Source organism: Polistes fuscatus, unplaced genomic scaffold, assembly GCF_010416935.1.
Source record: "Polistes fuscatus isolate 324 unplaced genomic scaffold, CU_Pfus_HIC Scaffold8, whole genome shotgun sequence".
Taxonomy (NCBI): domain Eukaryota; kingdom Metazoa; phylum Arthropoda; class Insecta; order Hymenoptera; family Vespidae; genus Polistes; species Polistes fuscatus.
This window is the reverse complement of record NW_025113162.1, coordinates 8,878,312-8,898,798: the sequence shown is the minus strand read 5'-3', so window position 1 is coordinate 8,898,798 and position 20,487 is coordinate 8,878,312. Positions and strand designations below refer to the sequence as shown.

Sequence of the window (20,487 nt, the reverse complement as noted above, 5' to 3'; positions counted from 1 at the left end):
ATTATATTCTCTCTCTCTCTCTCTTATGGAAGAAATTTTCTATGCAATGAAAAGGGATCGTAGCCTAGATTCGAATAAGAAACGAGATAACATTCTTCGGCAAAAATATCGATTAAATGGAATTCTTTTTTTTGCTTAAGATCGATTCGTAGACGAGTCAATCCGGAGAGATGGGAATAAAGCGTCGTTTGCCTTTTATTCGAGGAATATAAATGTAGAATAATTTGTGGTAGTTTTGGGTCGACTAGCTGTTCGAGGTCCAGGCATTCCGCGTGCCGTTCGAGAAGCTCGTAAATAACATTTCCCACATTCTACGCGTCCGGCAAGTTAATGCGGCCCCTCCCCCCTCTCTCTCTCTCTTGCTATAGCACTAACCTCCAAACTAACTAACTTAATTAGGCTGGCACCGACCGGCCACTTAACTCCATCAGCGCAGCGCCGTTGATCCGCGCATACTGCGAGTTACCCGAGGCAACGCTTCTCTCATTGTTTGTACAACGTCGCTCCTTTCGTTTTATCGTAAAAAAACAGCCCTCCAGCAACGAGGATTCTATAGTCGCAAAAAGGACAAAAAAAAAACTAACTCTCTTCGAAAAAGGAGTTCTCTTAAACGTTTTTTCTCCTCTAAATATATCAAAATTGTTAGAGTATTTTTGCATTAAATCAAAGATTTCAATTGAATCGAGAAAACCGAGCCGAGCTAAATGTACCGATCGTTTCGAACTTTCCGCAATTCCCAATAAAGGGTCTAAGAATCGCTTTATTCGCAGAGCCGACAGGGTCGAGAGTAGACTCGCATGAAAGTTCACGCGCTGCCATAAAGTTTGAGATGGTACGAGGGGTTCGTGCCGATCCGTCGGCATCCTCGTCGTCGTCGTCGTCGTCGTCGTCGCCGCCATAGCGGCGGGGGATGGAAATCGATGCAACCCTGACGCGTACGTACGAAAGGGGAGAGATACAAGAGTGTGCGAGTAGACAAAAGCGTAACGTGGGAACGGAAGCACGTAAAAAGAAGTTGCTTCGAATTTTATTTTCTTTTTGTTTCCACGTTGCGACCAATTCTTAAGCCTTTTACCGGCCACCAAGATCGGACTATTTATTTCCACCGTAAGCTGTAAGAAAAAAACGATGGCATTGTAGAATAAAACGCGAACCGCAACGTTGTTTTATACTGCGCAGCCATTTGGAGAACACGAAGTAGTCCCTGTGCTGTGTCAGGGTTGAATGGACGACGTCGTATACGAAAAGAGACGACAACGACGATAACGACAACGGCAACGGCAACGGCAACGCCAACGACAACGGGCACGGCTCTTTTCGACGCGAACGCAACGCTCCGAGCTCGTAAAAGCTCCAGAAGCTTTTGAAAGGGCCGCCTTTAAAACTCCCCAAGACTCACCAGTATATATTTCCCTCTATATAAGAGCTCTCTACGTTTGATACTTTGTCCAAGAAAACCGCGAGAGACGTATTTTTGCTTATTTTCTACAAAACTAACGTTCGTCCGTATCGATATTTCGATAATTTCGTCGCAGCTGATTATTTAATTAATCAAATCGGTCGGACGCGACTACTTCGATCGAAGAGTTTTCCAAGTCCGATTGGACGAAGGTAATGCATCACTCGCTACCGTTAGCGCTCGAGGTAAAAATAAGCGTTGGGACATTTTGATTATCTCGCAAAGGGTCACGCGATCGACGTCCCGTCTGACTCAGCTAACTTTGTCGTGCTATGGCCCTTTCGATCGGTCAACGAGATTCGGCTTTTTCTTATTAATGAATAGGCGCGAGATTAGAAGCATGCTAGTCGCAAACTTCTATAGCGATGGAACTATACGAATTGGGGAGGAAAAGAATAGGGAAAGGGCCAAGGATCGGTCTCTCGAGTTAAGTGGTTGAAGTTAAGCTCGGGAGAAGCGGTTTCGATTAGCCAGCTCGTTGAATTCGCTCGTCAACGAGACCGACGGACGTCATTGTCCTCTTCGGGTCGTTCGAGGAGTCCTGCGAGGATTCCGCTTAAATTGCGACCATCGTCTCGACGACGAGAGGGAAAGAAATTCATATATTCTTTCATAGATCGAACAAGGGCAAGGGGGTAATTGACGTTTTTGGCGTTTGCCTTTTGCCGTGGTCGTAAAAAGAAAGGGCGGCGAGCTCTCGAATTTGCCGAGTCGAAATCGCGCGGGTGCGGAAGAAACGCGTCTAACAAACTCTAAAAGGGAATTTCGCCGCGGACGTGCTCGGCAAAGAGCGCTCATTCCTTCTTTCCCGCATTCGCCGTCTTGGGTAAATACCAGCTAGCAAATATCGCTACCGAAAAACGAGCGCCTCGGTGGTGGGAGCTTTTTCGCGATCCGCAAGGAAATCTGGTCTCGAAATCGTAGGTGAACGGCGACGACCTAGAAGCGCGCGTGCAACCGACAAACCCTCGTAGTCGTTGCGTCGTACCACCGCTACGATCCGTTTCTTTGTTCCCCGGTGTCTGGGCCGACAGCGAGTATCAAAGTCTCCGTATCTAATAATAAACGAACGGCTCCGGCATTGTTAGAAAATGGGTCGAGTAAGTTTGCGCTCGTGTGCGATACGATGTCATCCCACACGTAGGACACGCGCGTCCGCGTACTCGCGTCTTCTATCAATGATCGACGCGTTTATACGTCTCTATTCAATGCGAAAGATTGCGCAATGTCTTCTTTTACTTTTTTCCTTTGGTCGACAATGCAGCACGGTAAAGAGATACTTTTGAACATTTTTCTTTCAACGGAACGCAAATGTAGATTCGCGAGAAGAGGGAGGACAAACGACCGAGAGGAAAAAGAAAACCGGGCCAAACTATGTTTACGTTTCGCGACACTCGAGGACAGTTCTCGTTTCTTACGCGTAAGAATATGTCTAAGAGCTACGCGCTAAGGTGACGATGCATTTACGATGCATTAGCCTCGATCCGCGCGCGTCGATTCATCGCGTTGACGCGGACCGCAGCTGGCCCTGTTGTTCGTACGAGAACGCATTTGCGAACGAGCAGCTTTTCCCTTTCGTTTTCCCAAAACGTGACGTAACTTTTCTTTTTTTCTCTCGCGTTCGAAATCCAAAAATCTTTCCAATTCTATGCGTTTTCCACTCGGAGAAAATGGCCGGGACATTGATTTTTCTTTAGAAATCCAGTGTCGTTGTATTTATTCTCGTCGTATATGGGTCCTCGTTCGTTCGTCAACGCGAGACTCTTTGGTAAACCGACGCGCCGAAAATTTATCGTACCGCTTCCTCGAGATGCGGTTTTGCGGTTCGTCACACCTGGTTGGTTATACGTCGTATGCTTGGCTCGATTTTTCCTCAACGCCGCGAATACGAAAATTTATTACTCGAGTTTCTCGACAGTCGGATAGGTGGATTTGCGCGAAACTGCCTGCAAAGGTAAGTTTTCTCATTTAACAAAGGTAGAGACCGAGAGTAAACTGCACCTGCTGCTACTTCCCTAATTTATGCTCTACGTACACGCGGGGAAACGTGTACGGAGGTCACGGCTCGGAGGTCACCCCTTTTCATCGCTCATTGGTGCAATTTCAAACGCGGTACACGATCAATTTTGAAGGTTGATAAAGAAGAGAGTCGGTAACGAATCCTCTCCGCGAAGGCAATTAAACCCGAGAGCGCGTTGCGTTAATTCGAGTCGAGATACGCTTGGGAAAAGGCGCAAGGAGAAGGGTGCCACTCGAAAAAGGAAATAAACTCGTGATAAAGGGTGGACCGCGAACAATACCGTTACTCGATAAAATTGCCTCGACCCTCGCGATCTTCCATTCCGGAGAGAGGAAATTAACCGGACGCGTTGGCATATCAAGCTGTGGTCGCTCTCGCGTTACTCCGTTTTCCTTTTTTTTTTTTCCTTTAGAAAGGGCGCGCGAACAAACAAGGCCTCGGAGGAAAGCTCGCGATAAAACTCGATTTCGCTGCTCAATAATATCTACGATATGTATGAAATGACGAATGATGCCTCGACCTTGCACCTAATCTCGAAGAAATTATTTTTATCTCTCGTTGTGCAGGAAAATCGGCCGACTCGCTCGTCGTCGTCGTCGTCGTACACGTATCGAGCATTTTTCGAGCCGAGTTACTATCTTAAACCGAGCTACGCCGAGAATCCGTAATCGAAACGCGCTTGCTTCTACAGCCGTAGAATTATAACCGAGCGCGATACTAATTTCTACAGGCATCTCCGAGTTAATGGCGGTCGATACGACGACGACGACGACGACGACAACGGCGACGCTATATTTACTGCCTTTTACTCGGATCGAAGGCTGAATAGAACGCGCACCTGGTAATAATCTATCTTTCCGATATTGTTTAACTACAAAGTATCATTGTTGAAAGTTTGAAAAGATGTTGGTCAGTTGGAATGAAAGGATGAAAAGGGAATCGAGAATGGAAGATAAAAGAGGGGAAGGAAGGGGAGCACTTTTCCTGGCGCAGCTCTCTCGAGCCTTTGGCGTTTTTCGACGGGGTGGCAACGTTTGTAATTCATGGCTCGTATTCCATCTATAGAAGTACACCCGCTTCTCGTACATACGCGCGCGCGCGTTGTTTACCCGCTTCTGCCGATGGTACTCTGTGTCGCGTTGAAGCGCCACAGAATGGGATGCTAATTTGAACGAACGTCAAAGTTAAATGCGAAAATGAGAGGCCGAGCGTGTCGCGCCGTTGCCAACGCGAGAGGGAAAGGAAGAGGAAGACCATTTGAAAAATAAATATGCGCTAAATATATATTTGTTTGGAAGAGCTAATTATTATCGTTGAAACGTTTGACGAAACTACTCGGGCTTTTAATAAAACAGCGATAGGCACGTGGACGCGTCGACGATTTTCTTTCTTTCTTTCTTTCGCAAAGACGAGGAGAAAAAGGTAGTGTCTCTCTTGGAAAAAAACTGAGTCGGTCGAGTGGCCCCGGAGTACCTCGACGGCAGTTTTCTTAAGAGAGCAACCGGCAGCTCGTGTTAGCGGTGCTGCTCGCCGGTGGTGGTGGTGTTAGTCTCTTGGACTCGTCGAACGTAAACTTGCCAACGCTGCGACGAAACGCAACCCGACGCCCACGAATGAAAATCTCCTCCTCCGTTGCTAGTCGAAACAACGAATTATTCCACGGGCCTGGCAAAAACTAAGTTTTGGCGGCCAACGGGTTCCTCGCGAATCGCTGCCAAGCAATTTTATCTCCTTTTCCTTTGTTTCTTATTTGAAATGACGGGAGAGAAGCAAAGGGGCTAACGTTGGATAGAGAAAGTCGCGTAAATATTAATTACCGAAATACCGATGGGGAAGATACTAATCTCCGTGGATAGCTGGTAAGCGGAAGTCCGACTTAAGTTAATATCGCGCGGAGTCTCGCGCGAAGCCTCGAGCGCTCGGCGAAATTGTGCAAAGTTACGGCTGCTAAGGCAGAGAATGATTAAACTCTTCTTTCGTAAGACTGGCGCGTCCTACGCCATAGACGAGTAGGCTGCGCAAAGATTATCACCCGACGAATCAATTAAACGGTCCAGTTAACCGGCTAATTGCTGCAGCCTGGATCGAGAAAACGAGGAGGCAATCTTTCCAAAATGGCCCTCTCTTCGAGGCTCGATGCAAATTCGCGCGATATTGGAAAAACTTTGAAAATGCAGTCGTCGCGACGCTCGTCCGTATCGGCGGAATTTGGAATGCAGTCAAGTGCAACGGCATCTAAATGTCTCCTAACGATCCTCCTCGCCCCCCGATTCCAACTTTTCTCGTCTTGTTTGGTCGTCCTTCGCGATCTTCGATGCGTTTTTCAAAGTCAAGCTCTCTCTTTCATTTTACTAATGGCCCTCGTTCGGCAATGCGAAAGAAAAATAGGAAGAAAGAAGGAAAGAAGGTAGACCGTAATCCGTGCCAAGGAGATTTGCGTAGACTCGAAAAATTGACAAACCTACTCGAATTTTTGTTCTTTTCTTATTAATTCTTTGATTTTTTCTTTCCTTTGGAGAAGATTTCCTCCTCGAAAGGAATTCTCGGCGAAGCCGTTATAAACCTTTTTCGACTCTCTTCTCGGCGTCCTTTTCATAAACTTCCGACCACGCCTCTCTTCCTTCGTTTCTCCTTCACGCTTCTTTCCCTCGATCTCTATCTTTCCCGTAGATACGGACGGGCAAAGTAATTTCCAAGTAAATCTTCGAACGAGTCGGGATAAGCCTTTGGGAAGCCAAAAGCGTAAATCCAAGTTAGATCCGATAGCCGGCCGAGTCCTGTCGACCAAATTGCCACCAAGATGCAATTCGTTTTAGTACCCTAGGATATTTCGCTTTTTATTCCTTACCCTTTTACCCTTTTCAACTTGGACGTGCCCAAGAGGTGCCTTGGAAAATCTTTTAATCGCGTCCGAGTCGCATCTTCCTTACTTTAACCGTTAACTCTAATTTAATGCAAACACCGCGTAGAACAGCGCGTAGAACAGCGCGCGGAACACCGCGTACTATTCGAGAACGGCCAAGGGCGTTAGCTCGGAAACTTGCCAAGTATCGCGAATAAAACGACCGCTCTCTCGCTAATCGGCTGGCTATCTAAGAGATGCAGGAAATTACCTACTCCGCGTATCGATTACGCTCGGGAACTCGATTAACTCGTATTATCGAATGCCGGATAAATATTTGTAAACGCAAAGAATGACATCTTTTCCGCGAAGCTTTGAAACAAAATTAAATGTTATATGTTGCTAACTTTATAGAATTATTTGATCGTTAATGCACGCTTACCCTGCGTCCGCTTCGAGTACGTACATATTAACCCTTTGCCCTCCGCATACTGGACTCGGTATTTTTCAGCCTTCCTCGAAGGATTAAAACATCGTTAAGACACCGTACATTCCTATGCGTCAAACGTATACGTAAATATTTGTAATTCATTTCTGGCTGTTAAAAATATATGACATTTTACCGGAGGTATGTTTAGTAAAAATACCTTTCACTTTTCGCCTCGGTGGAAAATGTTCGGTGGTTCATCCTCCCGAAAGAAGTTGAAAAAGTAGGATCGGTGTCCCTCCTTGATATCATTCCCCCCCCCCCCCTTGAATGTCTCCTCAGACGCGGGAGCAAGATAAAAGAGGGAACTTTAATATTAAACCAATAAACTCTCTCGCAGGCTTGAATTCGTTTTCGTAATATATATCTTTCGCGAGCTCTGACACGCCCGCGCCCCGTTCCTTTCGCGAGAGAGTAAGATTCTTCGAGTAGCAACTCTTAGATGTCTCCGGAGAATTACGATATTATGCGAAAGAAAGGCGAAGATAACGAGACGTTACAGGACTTTAAAGTTAAATCTACGAGCCTTCTACGAGGTTTCCTGCAAGATCGGCGCGGTGGCGGCGGCGGCGGCGGGAGTACATAAGGCTTAATATTCTTTTTCCATTTGTTTTCTAAAAGCAAATGGAAAGATGGTAGACGAAGATTCGACTTTACGAAAGGAATGTATTATTTCACAAGAGTTTCATTGACTGAGTCAAACGAAATGAGTCACGCCTCTAGACGCTTTCGAGGTAATTAATTAATCGTGGCATTCCGCGCCTAAGCGTCTCCCGCGTTTAAACCTTAGCTCGGGTTGGGAGCTTTTCAAACGCGAACGGGAACGGACGTTGAAGCATCCTTGGAAAAACTGGACCCCTCTTATCTCCTGGCATTCATCTTCGTACAGGACGGGACAAACGAACGCACTGAGTCACCGTCGACGCGAAGTAGGCCTCACCTACTACCTAACGATCGTTACGTTCCTCTCGAGAACAAAGATAAAACGAAAGAAGAGAAAAAAAACACGGAAAATGGTAGGGGCGGGGGAGTAGAGAGGCCGAGCGAATAATACGGAGGGAAAAAAGAAAAGCGAGTGGGCTCGAGTTCAATCGGTCGAACGTGGATTCTCTTCTTGCCAAACTCCGGGACCGCATTGCGGATGCACGCGGTACTTTGCCACGACTCCGGTCGTCGATTTCATTTACTTCCGTTGCGCGAATCGCGAGGGAAACAATCCAAATTCCATTGGAAGCCAAAATTCTTCTTTCCGATTGAGCTAAGAAATAGCTCAGCGAGAGGAAGGTCTATTTTCGATAAAATTGAACGATTTGACGAGATGGCGACCACCGTGTATATGCTTACCGCGGCACTTGGTTTCGAGGGTGCGCGTGGATCGATCGAAACGCATCGAGATCGAATTCGCGTCACGAACACGTGTCCTGCAAAGATAATGGTCGTTTCGATATAAGCGTCGAAACCTGCTCTCGTGACGCAATCTACCTACGCCGAGTGATCGTACGAGCGTAAATCGGTATTCAAGTTTCTCCCCTTTAACGTCATATGCTATAATTATCCCGACAATGTAGCTATATTTATTTTCCAAATAATAAAGTACCAAAGACAAAACTATCGGAAAATAAGGATCTCTTATCGAACGATCGCTCGCGCGTACGCGTATTTACCAATTAAGAAGAAATTCTCCATTGAAAGTTGGCGTATCGAACGTATACGGACGGCTGACCCATCGACTCGTTTAGAAGAAGGTCGTTGCTCAATCGCTTCAAATATGGCACGATAAGAACTTTGTATGCGCGCTAACGACAAAGTACATTTTCTTTTTTTCTTTTCCCCGAGATCACCGGATATCTCAGTCTATCGTTAATTAGCGTCCGTACGTGCATCGAGTAGAAAAATCATACGAAATCGATTTCGCATCTAACAAGGGCTTCTCTTCCTAAGACCTTGTCAAAGCCAAAGACGATGTTCGAACGTTAATTGAAACCTTTCTGATTGTAAGTAACAATATAAGATAGACGAGTATTGAAAGTAAATTATGCGTTAACGATAACGATGCAGCGAACCAAAGTACGATCGATTTCTTTCGATTTAAAGCCTATCGTCGCTGCATCGCTTTGTCCAAAATTCGTCCTCCTTCTATCTATCTATCTATTTATCTATCTATCTATCTATGTATCTCTCGAACGAACATCGTCGAATCTCCGCTTATCTTTCGACGTTTGACACGAATGCGGAACGTCAGTCGCATCTCCGATAACGCCCTGTCAATAGGGAAAATTCATGGGAAATTCTGTGCCCGTAGTTTCTGGGATAGGACAAAAGGCGTAACGTTTATGTTCGTTAAAGATAACCATTTCGTATCTTCCTGTTGGACAGGAAGATGAAAAAGGAATGGGTTCGAACGATAAGAAAGCCGTATTTTTAGGAAAGCGTTGTAGATAAAGCAAATACATTTTGTTTCTCGCGATCTAAAGATCTCTCAAGATCGTCCAAGACACTCGCGCGCGTCCCACGAGAATCGTTTCAATTATAGGCGCGGAGAATAATTATCCGATGACGAATGACGTCTCCTCGAGGATCGTCCTCTCGTCATTATAATTTGAATATCACGCCAAGAGACGTATTATACGAGATCGTCGTCGTATTTTCATTCGTTCAAACACCCAACGTCTCTTTTCTATATGTATACAATCGTTTTGAACATTATTTTACTGTTCGGAATGCACTTTAAAGAGAGTGCATCGTGAGATAGATTTACACCAATTAAAACGTGCGAACATAGACGAGAGAGAGAGAGAGAGAGCCGAGCTTATGGAGTGAGAGAAGTACTGGGAATCTCGAACGTAGGACGTAGCCCGGAGCTTCGTTAAAGTCATTAGAGAAATCAGGGAAATATACTGACGAGAGGACGCGCGACTCTTTCGCTGTGTTATCTCCCACGTTCATATGCACGCACACGTAACTCTCTCCCTCCCTCTTTCATTTCGAAGGCGACACGCGATGTATGCAAAAGCACGACCGAGACCAACGCCGGCGTATATTATACGCTTTGTTCTCGAGAGCGTGGAATTACCGTAGAAGAGAATCACCGCTTTATATACATTTTTATTAGGTGAAAAGGTGCTGCGGCATTCGTGCGAATATCTTCGTTATCCTGCTCCTCTTCCCCGTTCCTCTTGGCCGCTCTTTCTTTTCGCATTGACGATTTCCTTCTCTCTCTCTCTCTCTCTCTCTCGTTCTATCTCGTTTATCGACCCTCTTTTATATCAGACATAACTGCATATAGACGGCTTTCTTCGCGGTCTAAAAGAAAACTTTTTCAAAGAGAGTAGGTATCGTTATAAATTTGGAAATTTATCCCCGAGGATCGATAACCGTCGTTCGAAGAACCAAACTCCTCCGATCGTTCTCCGAAACTTTGCGCGCAAATCCGAGCGAGTTGAAAGTTACGACGGTAATCGTCTCGCGTTGTCACTTTGCTATGATGCGAATCGCTCGGGGCTATGTAATAACGAGTAAGCGAAGAACGAGCCGAAGCGTATACGATAAATTAGCGAGAGTGGAAAGGATAGAGATTACTCGAGGGTGCGTTAAGGGACGCGACAACGGCCCCGATGGGAATTTTCAGGCCGATCGATGGGACGTAACTCTGATTCGATCGTGAAAATTTGATGTTCGAACAAAGCCGCGAACCAAAAAAAAGCTAACATTTGTATTTCTTATTCAGGTACTTTCAGATAGAGAATGCATCGAGAGGAAAGGCAAGCTCGAGCTGGCGGAACGAGGCGATGAGAGCTCTGAATGGAGTCCGAGGAAGCTTCGGAGCCCCCTGGGGCTCGAACGTCTTACGTGCCATCGTCGTCGTCGCCGTCGTCGTCAGGGTTCAAGCAGCCAGCAGCAGCCCAACGCGAAACCTCGACCTGATCCGCCGCCGATTTTCAAAGCGAACGTGAGCCAAAGAAGATAGAAGAGAAGAAGGTGCATATACATATATATATATATCGCTGTGTTCGATTCGAATCGATCGGATTTGGAAAGAAAAATAGACGGACGGATAAGCCTATTATACGTATAGAAATACATAAAGTAGATAGACAAATTGACGCATGATAAAACGGCCTTAGAAAGTGTTTTCCTTTCGCTGACAACGACGCTGAAGGAATAAGGGGACGCGCGGTAAGAATCGAATTAATATGACGTCGGATCTAATTTCGTTGATCGGTGAATGCGCAGCTACCGCGTGGGAGAGAGAAAGTCATAGAAAAGAAAAACAAAGCGCCTCGCACGAGAAAAATAGGTAATGTCTTTGTGGGAAAAGTATATAGAAAATACTTGTAAGATATAGAAATTTTGTGTAGTAATTAAAATTTGTCCGCGCGCAGCAGGTTCGTAGTGGAGCCAACGTAAAAAGTCTTAGAAAGATCTAAAATCGCGTAAAGAACGTAGGCGATAAAAAGGAAGAAGGAAACATGGCGGCGCCAGTGATAGAGAAAAAGCGATTCTTTTGTCGCGAGTGGGCGTTCATGAAGCTGGCCCATTGTTTGGAACAACGGCCCGCATCGAAGACCTGTGGTACGTTGGTTCTCGGCGGCCCGGGAAGCGGAAAAACGGCTTTCTGTGCCGAACTCGCGTGGCCCTCGAACGGCTCGAACGCGAGGCATCAAAGGGCTTTGAATCGTCGTCTCTTGGCGAGGCATTTTTGTCAAGCTAGAAGCGAAGCGTCCCTTTCGCCGGCCCAATTCGTTAGATCTTTGGTAGCGCAATTACTTCAAGCCAGTTCCGATGGCATTCGTCGCGCCGCCCCGGACTCTCCGACGACGACGACGACGACGACGACGACGGCAACGGTGAACGCGGCCAATCCTACGACGGCAACAACGACGGCCGCGACTACGACTACCGCTACGACGACGACGACGACGACGACGACTACGACGACGACGACGAACAACCCAACGACGAACAACCCGACGATCATAGCCTTAACCTCGAGAGAAGCCGTAGCCGAGGCCTACGCCGAAAAGTTGAGAACGGATCCGGAGATTCAGGCCGCTTTGGAACCCGACGTCCTCGATCGTGATCCGGACGACGCGTTGAAGAAGGCGTTGCTCTTTCCTCTTCTAGAGGTAGAACCTCCCAAAAGTTGCCTCTTCGTCATGGTCGACTCCATCGACGAGGGACAAATGCTCAATCCTCCTCAAACCGGTACCAGAGATTCTAGAAGAGAAAACGATAACGTCAGTCGTACCATCGCCGAACTGCTTGCCAATCATCATCACCTCTTTCCGCAGTGGTTGCTTCTAGTATGTACAGCGCGACGTCATAGCAAGACCATCTCGCGTATGTTTGCCGGATTTCGTAAGATATGTTTGGACGATTTGAAAAAGTCTCAAGTGGTCAGGGACGTCCAGCAGTATATACTCGAACGTCTGGATCAAGAGGATACTCTCAGGTGGGTGGGTGCCGCCTTCGGCAGGTGTGTATAGTTAGTCGCTATTTGTTTTTTTTGTCTCTTTCGTCCCCATTTGCGTCTCATATGAATCATTTTTATCGGTGTCTTCAGGCAACACATCTCTCGCGATACAGCGGAGATGCTGAATCAGCTACACATCAAAAGCAACGGCTGCTTCTTGTACCTGGAAAAAGTGTTGGACGGTGTAGCCGAGAACTTTATCGTTCTTAGAGAAGTTCGAGAAATACCGGGAACGTTAAACGGTCTTTATCTCTGGTTGTGTCAAAGGCTCTTTAGCAGGAAACAGTTCGCCAAGGTGCAACCCCTGTTGAACGTCATTCTCGCCGCCAAATTGCCCATCACGCAAGAGATACTTTACAAATGTGTAAGAACAGCGTGCGTTAATATCACCGTCGAAGACTTCAATCGTCGCTTGCATCTCTTGCGAAGAGTCATATCGGTATCCCGAGCCGGTGCTTTGATGCTCTTTCATCACAGTTTCGCCGAATGGCTGTTGGACGTGAAACATTGCACCCAAAAGTATCTTTGCTCGGCCATCGAAGGCCACGCCATGCTGGCGGGCTACTACTCTCTTCGCGGACCCGAACTTAACCCGGACGAGATTTGCGTGCTGGGACAGCACCTACAGCGAGCGATAACGAACGCGACGACGAGCAATTGTACCCTAGACGTTCACACCCTTCAAGTGCTTTGGATGATAGGTACCGCTGCCCCGGTCGAAGAATGTTACTTGGATAGTTCCGAATGCATATTGTGGCCACGACAAGAAGTTAAACTTTTGAGGCTTCTTATAGACGCGGGCGCCAAATTATCGGAAAAGATCGTCGAGGACGATGCCAGTAAGGACGCCGTTTCTTCTAGTCAGGTAGCAACACGAGATCCCCTTGAATAGACGACGAGTACAAATCTTCTCCTTTAACGTAATAATGTTGAAAATCAAATCTCGCTACGCAGGTCTCGCAGGACGCGAGCCCCATGGACGAATCCCCGAGTGAACCATTAACCGAGTTACTCGGCGAGAGCGGTGACATCAATCAAACGGACTCTTGCGGTAGAACGGTATTGCACACGCTTGCTGCGGATGGCAACGCGTCCTTGTTAGAACTCGCTCTTGCAGCTTGTCCGCATGTAAGTCTTTTATATATATATATATATATCTCTCTCTCCATCATCTATCTTGTATACCATTCGCTCCCATATTTCTACGTGTTGCTACTCGATATTTGAATTCCAGGCAAAATTGGAAGGCACGGACCGTCACGGACAAACGCCATTGAATTTAGCTGCCAGACACGGTTACGCGGACGTCGTACGAGTACTTTTAGCTGCAGGCGCGAACTCGGACCATGCGGATTGCGATGGTTGGACTGCATTGAGAGCCGCCGCATGGGGTGGACACACTCAGGTACATACGCGTACTCGCGGAACGATCTCTTTGCATAGAGCCAAACGATAAGGATATATTTTCGCAAAGGTGGTAGAACAGCTTTTGGAGTATGGGGCGATGGTCGATTGCGCCGACTGGGATCAAAGGACGGCACTGAGAGCTGCCGCCTGGGGCGGCCACGAAGATATCGTGAAAGCTTTGCTACAGCATGGCGCCGATGTCAATAGAACGGACGACGAAGGTAGAACCGCCTTGATCGCTGCAGCTTACATGGGTCATAGCGAGATAGTAGAACATCTTCTCGACTTTGGGGCGAAAATCGATCACGCGGACAGCGATGGTAGAACGGCACTGAGCGTTGCAGCCTTATGCGTTCCATCTAACCACGGTTATGCCAAGGTTGATAGCTTTTCTCGTTTAATATGAAATAATTAGAAGACGACGAACGTTGCACTCTCTCTCTCTCTCTCTCTCGGGCACAGGTCGTTACGATACTTTTAGAAAGAGGAGCCGCGGTAGATCATCAAGACAAGGATGGCATGACACCGCTATTGGTGGCTGCCTTCGAAGGTCACAGAGACGTGTGCGAATTGCTCTTGGAATACGAAGCAGACGTGGATCATTGCGATGCGACGGGAAGAACGCCTCTTTGGGCTGCGGCCAGCATGGGTCACGGATCTGTCGTTGCTCTGTTATTATTCTGGGGCTGTTACGTAGATAGTATAGACAACGAAGGTAGAACTGTACTGAGCGTTGCTGCCGCGCAAGGCGATACGGATGTTGTCAAACAATTACTCGACAGAGGTAGGTCTTTGTTATTTCCATCTCGATTCTTATTACCGTATCGATTATTGTACATAATAATCGATCGGGAATTCTTTCGAAGGCCTTGACGAACAACACAGAGACAATTCTGGCTGGACACCGTTGCATTATGCAGCCTTCGAAGGTCACATAGACGTTTGCGAAGCATTGCTCGAGGCCGGAGCAAAAATCGACGAAACCGATAACGATGGAAAAGGTGCTCTAATGCTTGCCGCGCAAGAAGGACACGCTTCCTTGGTGGAAAGACTCTTGGTGCAGCATGGTGCACCTATCGATCAACACGCTCACGATGGAAAAACTGCATTGAGGTATGTTTCTTATTATAATATTATATAAGTAATAATTAGATAAATCTTTATAATCACCATTTCTCTCTATTTTTAGACTCGCGGCTCTAGAGGGACATTACGACACAGTTAGAATACTGTTAGGCTACAAAGCGGATGTAAACGCCAAAGATGCCGATGGCAGGAGTACTTTGTACATTCTTGCCTTGGAAAATAGATTAGCGATGGCGCGATTTCTGTTGGAACACGCACCCGCTGATGTCGAAGGTAGAGATTCCGAAGTAAGTTTTTTTAAACCATAAAGGATCTTCGTCTCAAGGATAAATTAACAACGTGAAAAATATCGTAACGTATAGGGCAGAACTCCTTTGCATGTAAGCGCCTGGCAAGGACACGTAGAGATGGTTGCATTATTGTTGACGAAAGGAAATGCAAGCGTAAACGCGTGTGACAATGAAAATAGAACGCCTCTTCACTCTGCAGCGTGGCAGGGACATGCAGCGATCGTCAGACTACTATTGGAACACGGGGCAACACCCGATCATACTTGCAATCAAGGTGCAACGGCTTTAGGTGCGCTCGAACGTCCAATCTATTTTTTATGCGTATAGCTTAACGTTTGAAAACAATGTAACATCGATTACTCTTATGCACTCGCATAGGTATTGCCGCACAAGAAGGACACGAACATTGCGTTCGAGCTCTTTTGAATCATGGGGCTGACCCAAGTCATTCGGATCACTGTGGTAGAAATGCGATCAAAGTTGCAGCTAAAAGCGGTCATGACACGGTAGTAAGATTACTCGAAGAACACGCTGCGAACCAACGAAGCTTGAAACCTACGATCAATGGAGGTTTGTTGGGACGAATAATCTCTTGCACCTTTGTACCTTTGGAAAAATAAAAATACTTTTCATTTTAGGTGGTGGTGGTAGTAGCAGCGCTACTTCCATAACGTCTAATTCGACCGCCGAAACGAAACCTTCCTCGGCAATATTAAATCCTCTCTCAACGCAATATAGCCCCGCGGAATCGCCAGATTCTACCAAAAGAAGAAGCTGCGTTTCTTTGGGCAATAATTCGAGCAACAGCAAGTCGAGCAGCAATTTGACTGGAAGCACTAAGAGCGATCAAGGAAAATTCAATCAAAACTCTATGGCTAATCAAGTGATTAAGGTAAATAATGAATAGATAAAAGTATCAATCGGTGGACACGGAGAACACAATATTGATACCACTTCCAACAAAATGATAAAAATACGAGCGAATACGCGAAAAAAATGTGATGCTATGTTTATAATTTTAGACGCCACTATCTTTCACCCAGCAACTTCAGCAATGTTCAAGAGGAGCAAAGAGTCGACCACTGAGCAAATTATTGTCACCCTTAAAAAGTGAACCACAAAGTCCGATTTATGCGTCACCACCTCACTCACCCTTAAGCGACAGTCTTATACCTTACTCTCCCACAAACACGAGTCCACCTAGTGCACAAATAGCGGCTAACGTAATACAGAGTCAACTCGGTGTATCGTTATTAACGGCAAATCAAAACCTACCGTACAAATCTCAAATTGGTGCATGCAATCATCATACTCCTGCAATTTATGAGCCTATCAATATAAAAACAGAAATTATCGATAAAAATGACGTAACTAAACCGTTCGAGTTAACGAACGAAATGTTAGGTTTAAATATCGGCGGAAAGGATAAGAAAAATAGTATCGAGGAAAAAAGAACTTGTGCTGATACACATTTTACTCGAGATACTCACATGAGAATTATACTCGGAAACAGTGGAGCCGGCGTCGGTAGGAACGTTAAACATACGACTGAACATACACCTGGAAGGTAAGCCAACACTTGCTATTCATTCTATCCGATCTCGCCAAATGTATATGTATATATATCTTCTACATTGATGTCATTTCTTCCTAGTATAAGTAATATAAAGCCAAAGCGCAACGGTTTAGTTTCCAATCCAGCCATGAGATTAGTAGCAGGCGTTAGAAATGGAATTGAAAATGCAACGAATAGAAATAAACCGATCACTACGCGTGTAAACGGATTTCAATGGAAGGCAGAAGCTCGTAAAGAAACTCCTTTGTAGGGAAAGGTATTTATTAGTCTTTATATTGCACTCCAGTCATAACACTTCATAAACATTCAATGGAAGTGGTATCAGAATTAAATGACACGATACACTAATAAAAAAAGAAAAGAAAATATCAATGAGGTACTTCCTATTTTGCAAATTTAACAATGCAAACGTTTTTCGAATAGGTTGCACAAAAGACTACATCTCAGAGGAACTCTACAAATCGTTACTATGGGTGGCGCATTCTTATTACCAAGAAGAGAAAGTCAATACATAAATTTTTCTCCTTTTATTTGAGCAAAATCAAATTACCTCAAATAAAAAAGTGAAGGAAAGTCGAGAAATCTTTAATTTAATGCAAAGCGTAAAATGTTGCATAGTACACAAAACCAAATATAAAACTGCATAGTGAAGTATGTAGTCCTAGGTATGTAAACTTATCATGATTTTGTATATATAAATGTAACGTTAATAAATTTCTTTACTGATCTCACTGATAATTACACATCAGTTATATAGTTATAATTATAAATATATATATATATACATACATCTATTATTGAAATCTTATAAATCTTTAGAATCGTAATTTTAAAGGATGGTTAGATATTGAGATTTTCTTCAGAAGACTGGATGCGAATAAAACGCATATGTGATGTTTTAATGGATAATATAAAAACAATGCAGAATTGTAAAGATATGTATAAATAATATTGAAATATAGAAAAGGATGATATGTTACACAATTAAAAATACGTAAAATATGGCCTGGAAATTAAAAGCATGTGTAAATACACATTCTTTATGTATTGTGCACGATCATATTTATTGTATTTATACTGTATTAGGTGCGCAAAATAAATAAAAAATAAACTTCTAATTGTATTAATTTGTAAATCGTTAACCATAAATTCAAACGACAAACCTTGATTAGTTTCAATCTTACAAAAGATGCTGCCCTATATAGATCTTTCTATCAGATAAAAGTTATCTTCTGTACACACTTGAAAATTCATCTCACGTTTTCTCTTTGGATGTACATATCATTGCAGAAACGTTCATGTTCGCTAAGCGGTGTTAGCCCGTCGTATCTTATCAAGTAATAGAGTTAACTTCCCTTTTAAGTGAAACTTATTACACGTTATGAAGCATAAAATAATAATTGCTACTTCTCTTGGTGTAAGCAGTGGTATTATATTTGGATTAGTTTTAAAATATTTAACTCCCCAACCATGGTCCGGAAGAAATATAATGTATATCAAATTTCCTGGAGAAATATTTATGAACATAACGAATAGTATAATACTACCTTTGGTAGTGTCGACTGTTATAAGTGCAGCCTGCAATTTAAGCAAATCAGGTAAATATTAGGAGAAGAGAATATATAATTTAGCTGAATACATAAACTCGGTCCGTTACATGTAAGAAGTTTATAGGACCTATTGGATTAATGGCACTCTGTTATTACTCTATGACAACGTCAATAGGAATTATTCTAAGTGTTGTATTGACACAAAATATAAGACCAGGAGAATTACTTAACAATGGAAACCTTACATCGAATTTAACAACTAAATCTTTTATGACAATTGATACACTTTTAGATTTAATTCGGTATTTATTGTTAAGTTATAAAAATTAATTGTAAGATTATAATCGTGTGCGTCCCTTCATTATAAAATCATGTTTCAGTAATTTAATATCAGACAATTTAATTAAAGCGTGTTTTAAACAGTATCAAACAGTTTTGGAAGAACCACGAAATACGACTGAAGGTATATTTTTTATGTATAGCTTTTTTTCTAATTATAATAATTTGATATTTATAACTTTACAAATATTACAAAATTCTTTATATTACAGTACCGATAGACGAATGGACTATAAAATATCAAGATATACCAGGCACGGACGTAATTGGTTTGGTATTTTTTAGTTTACTACTAGGTATAGCTGCTGATAAATTGGGCGAAGAAAACAGATCCCTGTTAAATATTGTAGATTCTTTTTCTCAAGCGATGATGAATATTATGCATGGGATAATTATGTACAAAATAAATTTGTTCTACTTATATTAATTCTTGTATCAAGCGTTATTAATATTTAATGCAAGATATTTTTTATGTAGGATTGCACCAATTGGCGCATTTTTTCTAATCTCTGGTAGAATTTTAGAGATGAAAGATTTTAGTTTAATATTTAAACAATTGGGTGCATATATATTAACCGTTTTTATCGGTTTAATATTACAAGGGCTATTAATATTACCAACATTGTATTTTCTAATCACGCGTAAATCTCCGTATAAAATTATAATGAAACTAGGTCCTGCTTTTGCAACAGCATTTGGAACATCATCGAGGTATATAGTAATCTATATCCTATTACATATGTATTTACTAAATACAAATAATACGATAAAATCTAGTACAGCAACTGTTCCTGTAACAATAAAATGCTTAGAAGAAGTTGGAATAGATTCCGGTGTACTGAAATTTATTGTGCCAATAGGTGCTACAATAAATATGGATGGAATAGCATTGTATGAAACTGTTGGAGCAATATTTATCATCCAAATGCGAGGATTACATTTTTCCTTATTTAAAATAATAGTTGTCAGGTTAGTGAAAAGATTTAAATTATAACTCAAGAAAATATATTTAAAAATCGTTATTTTATCTTATTGTTAGTATTACGTGCACCTTTTCATGCATCGGTGCAGCTGGATTGCCTAGTGGTGGTTATATGATGTTAATAATGGTATTAAATTCTATTGGAGTCCCAGTAGATGATATTGCGTTAATTATTGCTATTGATTGTTTTGTGTAAGTATATCTCGATTACATTGATAATTTGAACAACTAATATTTGGATTCCCATACTATATTCTATAGGGATCGATTCAGGACAACTATAAATATTATTTCCGATGCTCTCGGATCTGGTATAATATCTCATTTACTTGCAAATAAATATAAACAATACATAAATTCTATGCCTGCGGAAATACAATCGTTGACCAACGAAGCTAAATAAATGATGTATAAAAAGTCAAATAATATATTGAAATAAAAATATACCACGAGAGAAAGAGCTAAATGATTCATTTATCTTTTCCGGGATGTGGTAAGGTAGCAAAAATACCGCCAGCTTTAGTATTTTTCTCTTCATTTGTGTAAAATATCATTATCATTATTCCTCTAAAAAGTTTATGTGTGTTGAGTGCTATTTCAAAGCCGCCTATATATCTTAGAGTATTCACGTCCGAAAAAAAATATTGTAATTCTAAATTATTAAATTACCTACATCTGAAAAGTTTCCTCTTCTGTTAAACCTTGAAATAAAACGTAAAGTATTTCAATTAGTTATAATTATATTCTTAAAACTTTTATCAGAATGTAAATGCAGCTACTTTAACTACAAATATTTGTTCCAACTAAATTTAATGTTTCATGCTGAATAAATTATATATATATTTATATTCACTTCTAATCAATTAATTAATAATTGCAAATTTTAATATTTTTCTCAAATTACAACACTATTATCCTTAATAAGAATTTTCTAATCACTAATTTAAGTTTTTTATCAATTTGATGCACCAGATGG

At 43.0% G+C, this 20,487-nt stretch overlaps 3 protein-coding genes across 9 annotated transcripts in view; 2 read left to right on the top strand and 1 right to left on the bottom strand.

The window, feature by feature from the left end:
- Positions 1-17,802, top strand: part of LOC122525161 (ankyrin repeat domain-containing protein 50) — a 34,742-nt gene extending 16,940 nt beyond the window's left edge. The window contains exons 2-16 of one of the 7 annotated variants that reach the window (XM_043647822.1): positions 10,536-10,786; positions 10,968-12,284; positions 12,372-13,146; positions 13,236-13,409; positions 13,516-13,686; positions 13,756-14,067; positions 14,151-14,472; positions 14,555-14,801; positions 14,878-15,061; positions 15,137-15,353; positions 15,443-15,634; positions 15,703-15,956; positions 16,087-16,631; positions 16,719-16,896; positions 17,064-17,196. In XM_043647822.1, coding sequence (XP_043503757.1) covers positions 11,278-12,284; positions 12,372-13,146; positions 13,236-13,409; positions 13,516-13,686; positions 13,756-14,067; positions 14,151-14,472; positions 14,555-14,801; positions 14,878-15,061; positions 15,137-15,353; positions 15,443-15,634; positions 15,703-15,956; positions 16,087-16,631; positions 16,719-16,890 — 4,572 coding nt within the window. In that variant the 5' untranslated portion in view covers positions 10,536-10,786; positions 10,968-11,277 and the 3' untranslated portion in view covers positions 16,891-16,896; positions 17,064-17,196. Of the gene's footprint in view, positions 1-10,535; positions 12,285-12,371; positions 13,147-13,235; positions 13,410-13,515; positions 13,687-13,755; positions 14,068-14,150; positions 14,473-14,554; positions 14,802-14,877; positions 15,062-15,136; positions 15,354-15,442; positions 15,635-15,702; positions 15,957-16,086; positions 16,632-16,718; positions 16,897-17,063; positions 17,372-17,459 lie in introns of those variants that run through there. The other 6 variants (XM_043647821.1, XM_043647820.1, XM_043647823.1 and 3 more) reach the window with 6 other exon arrangements.
- The window catches only part of LOC122525009, a gene marked incomplete at its 5' end in the record, with an annotated part of 59,848 nt that extends 39,628 nt beyond the window's left edge, over positions 1-20,220 (bottom strand). The window contains one exon of the mRNA XM_043647539.1: positions 20,185-20,220. Coding sequence (XP_043503474.1) covers positions 20,185-20,220 — 36 coding nt within the window. The remainder of the gene's footprint in view (positions 1-20,184) is intronic.
- On the top strand, positions 17,900-20,193 carry LOC122525166 (excitatory amino acid transporter 3-like). The gene is made up of 8 exons (XM_043647829.1): positions 17,900-18,238; positions 18,315-18,492; positions 18,571-18,653; positions 18,742-18,925; positions 19,007-19,240; positions 19,307-19,498; positions 19,569-19,703; positions 19,773-20,193. The coding sequence occupies exons 1-8, from the start codon at positions 18,022-18,024 to the stop codon at positions 19,912-19,914; spliced, it is 1,365 nt and encodes a 454-aa protein (XP_043503764.1). The 5' UTR covers positions 17,900-18,021; the 3' UTR covers positions 19,915-20,193.
- Positions 20,221-20,487: the final 267 nt, after the last annotated feature.

Excerpts from the sequence above, each read along its gene's own strand:
- LOC122525166 (XM_043647829.1), top strand. The coding sequence starts at position 18,022 with ATGAAGCATAAAATAATAATTGCTACTTCTCTTGGTGTAAGCAGTGGT. Across the intron at positions 18,239-18,314 it reads CTGCAATTTAAGCAAATCAG|GACCTATTGGATTAATGGCA; the intron begins GTAAATATTAGG and ends AGAAGTTTATAG. Across the intron at positions 19,704-19,772 it reads ATTGCTATTGATTGTTTTGT|GGATCGATTCAGGACAACTA; the intron begins GTAAGTATATCT and ends TATATTCTATAG.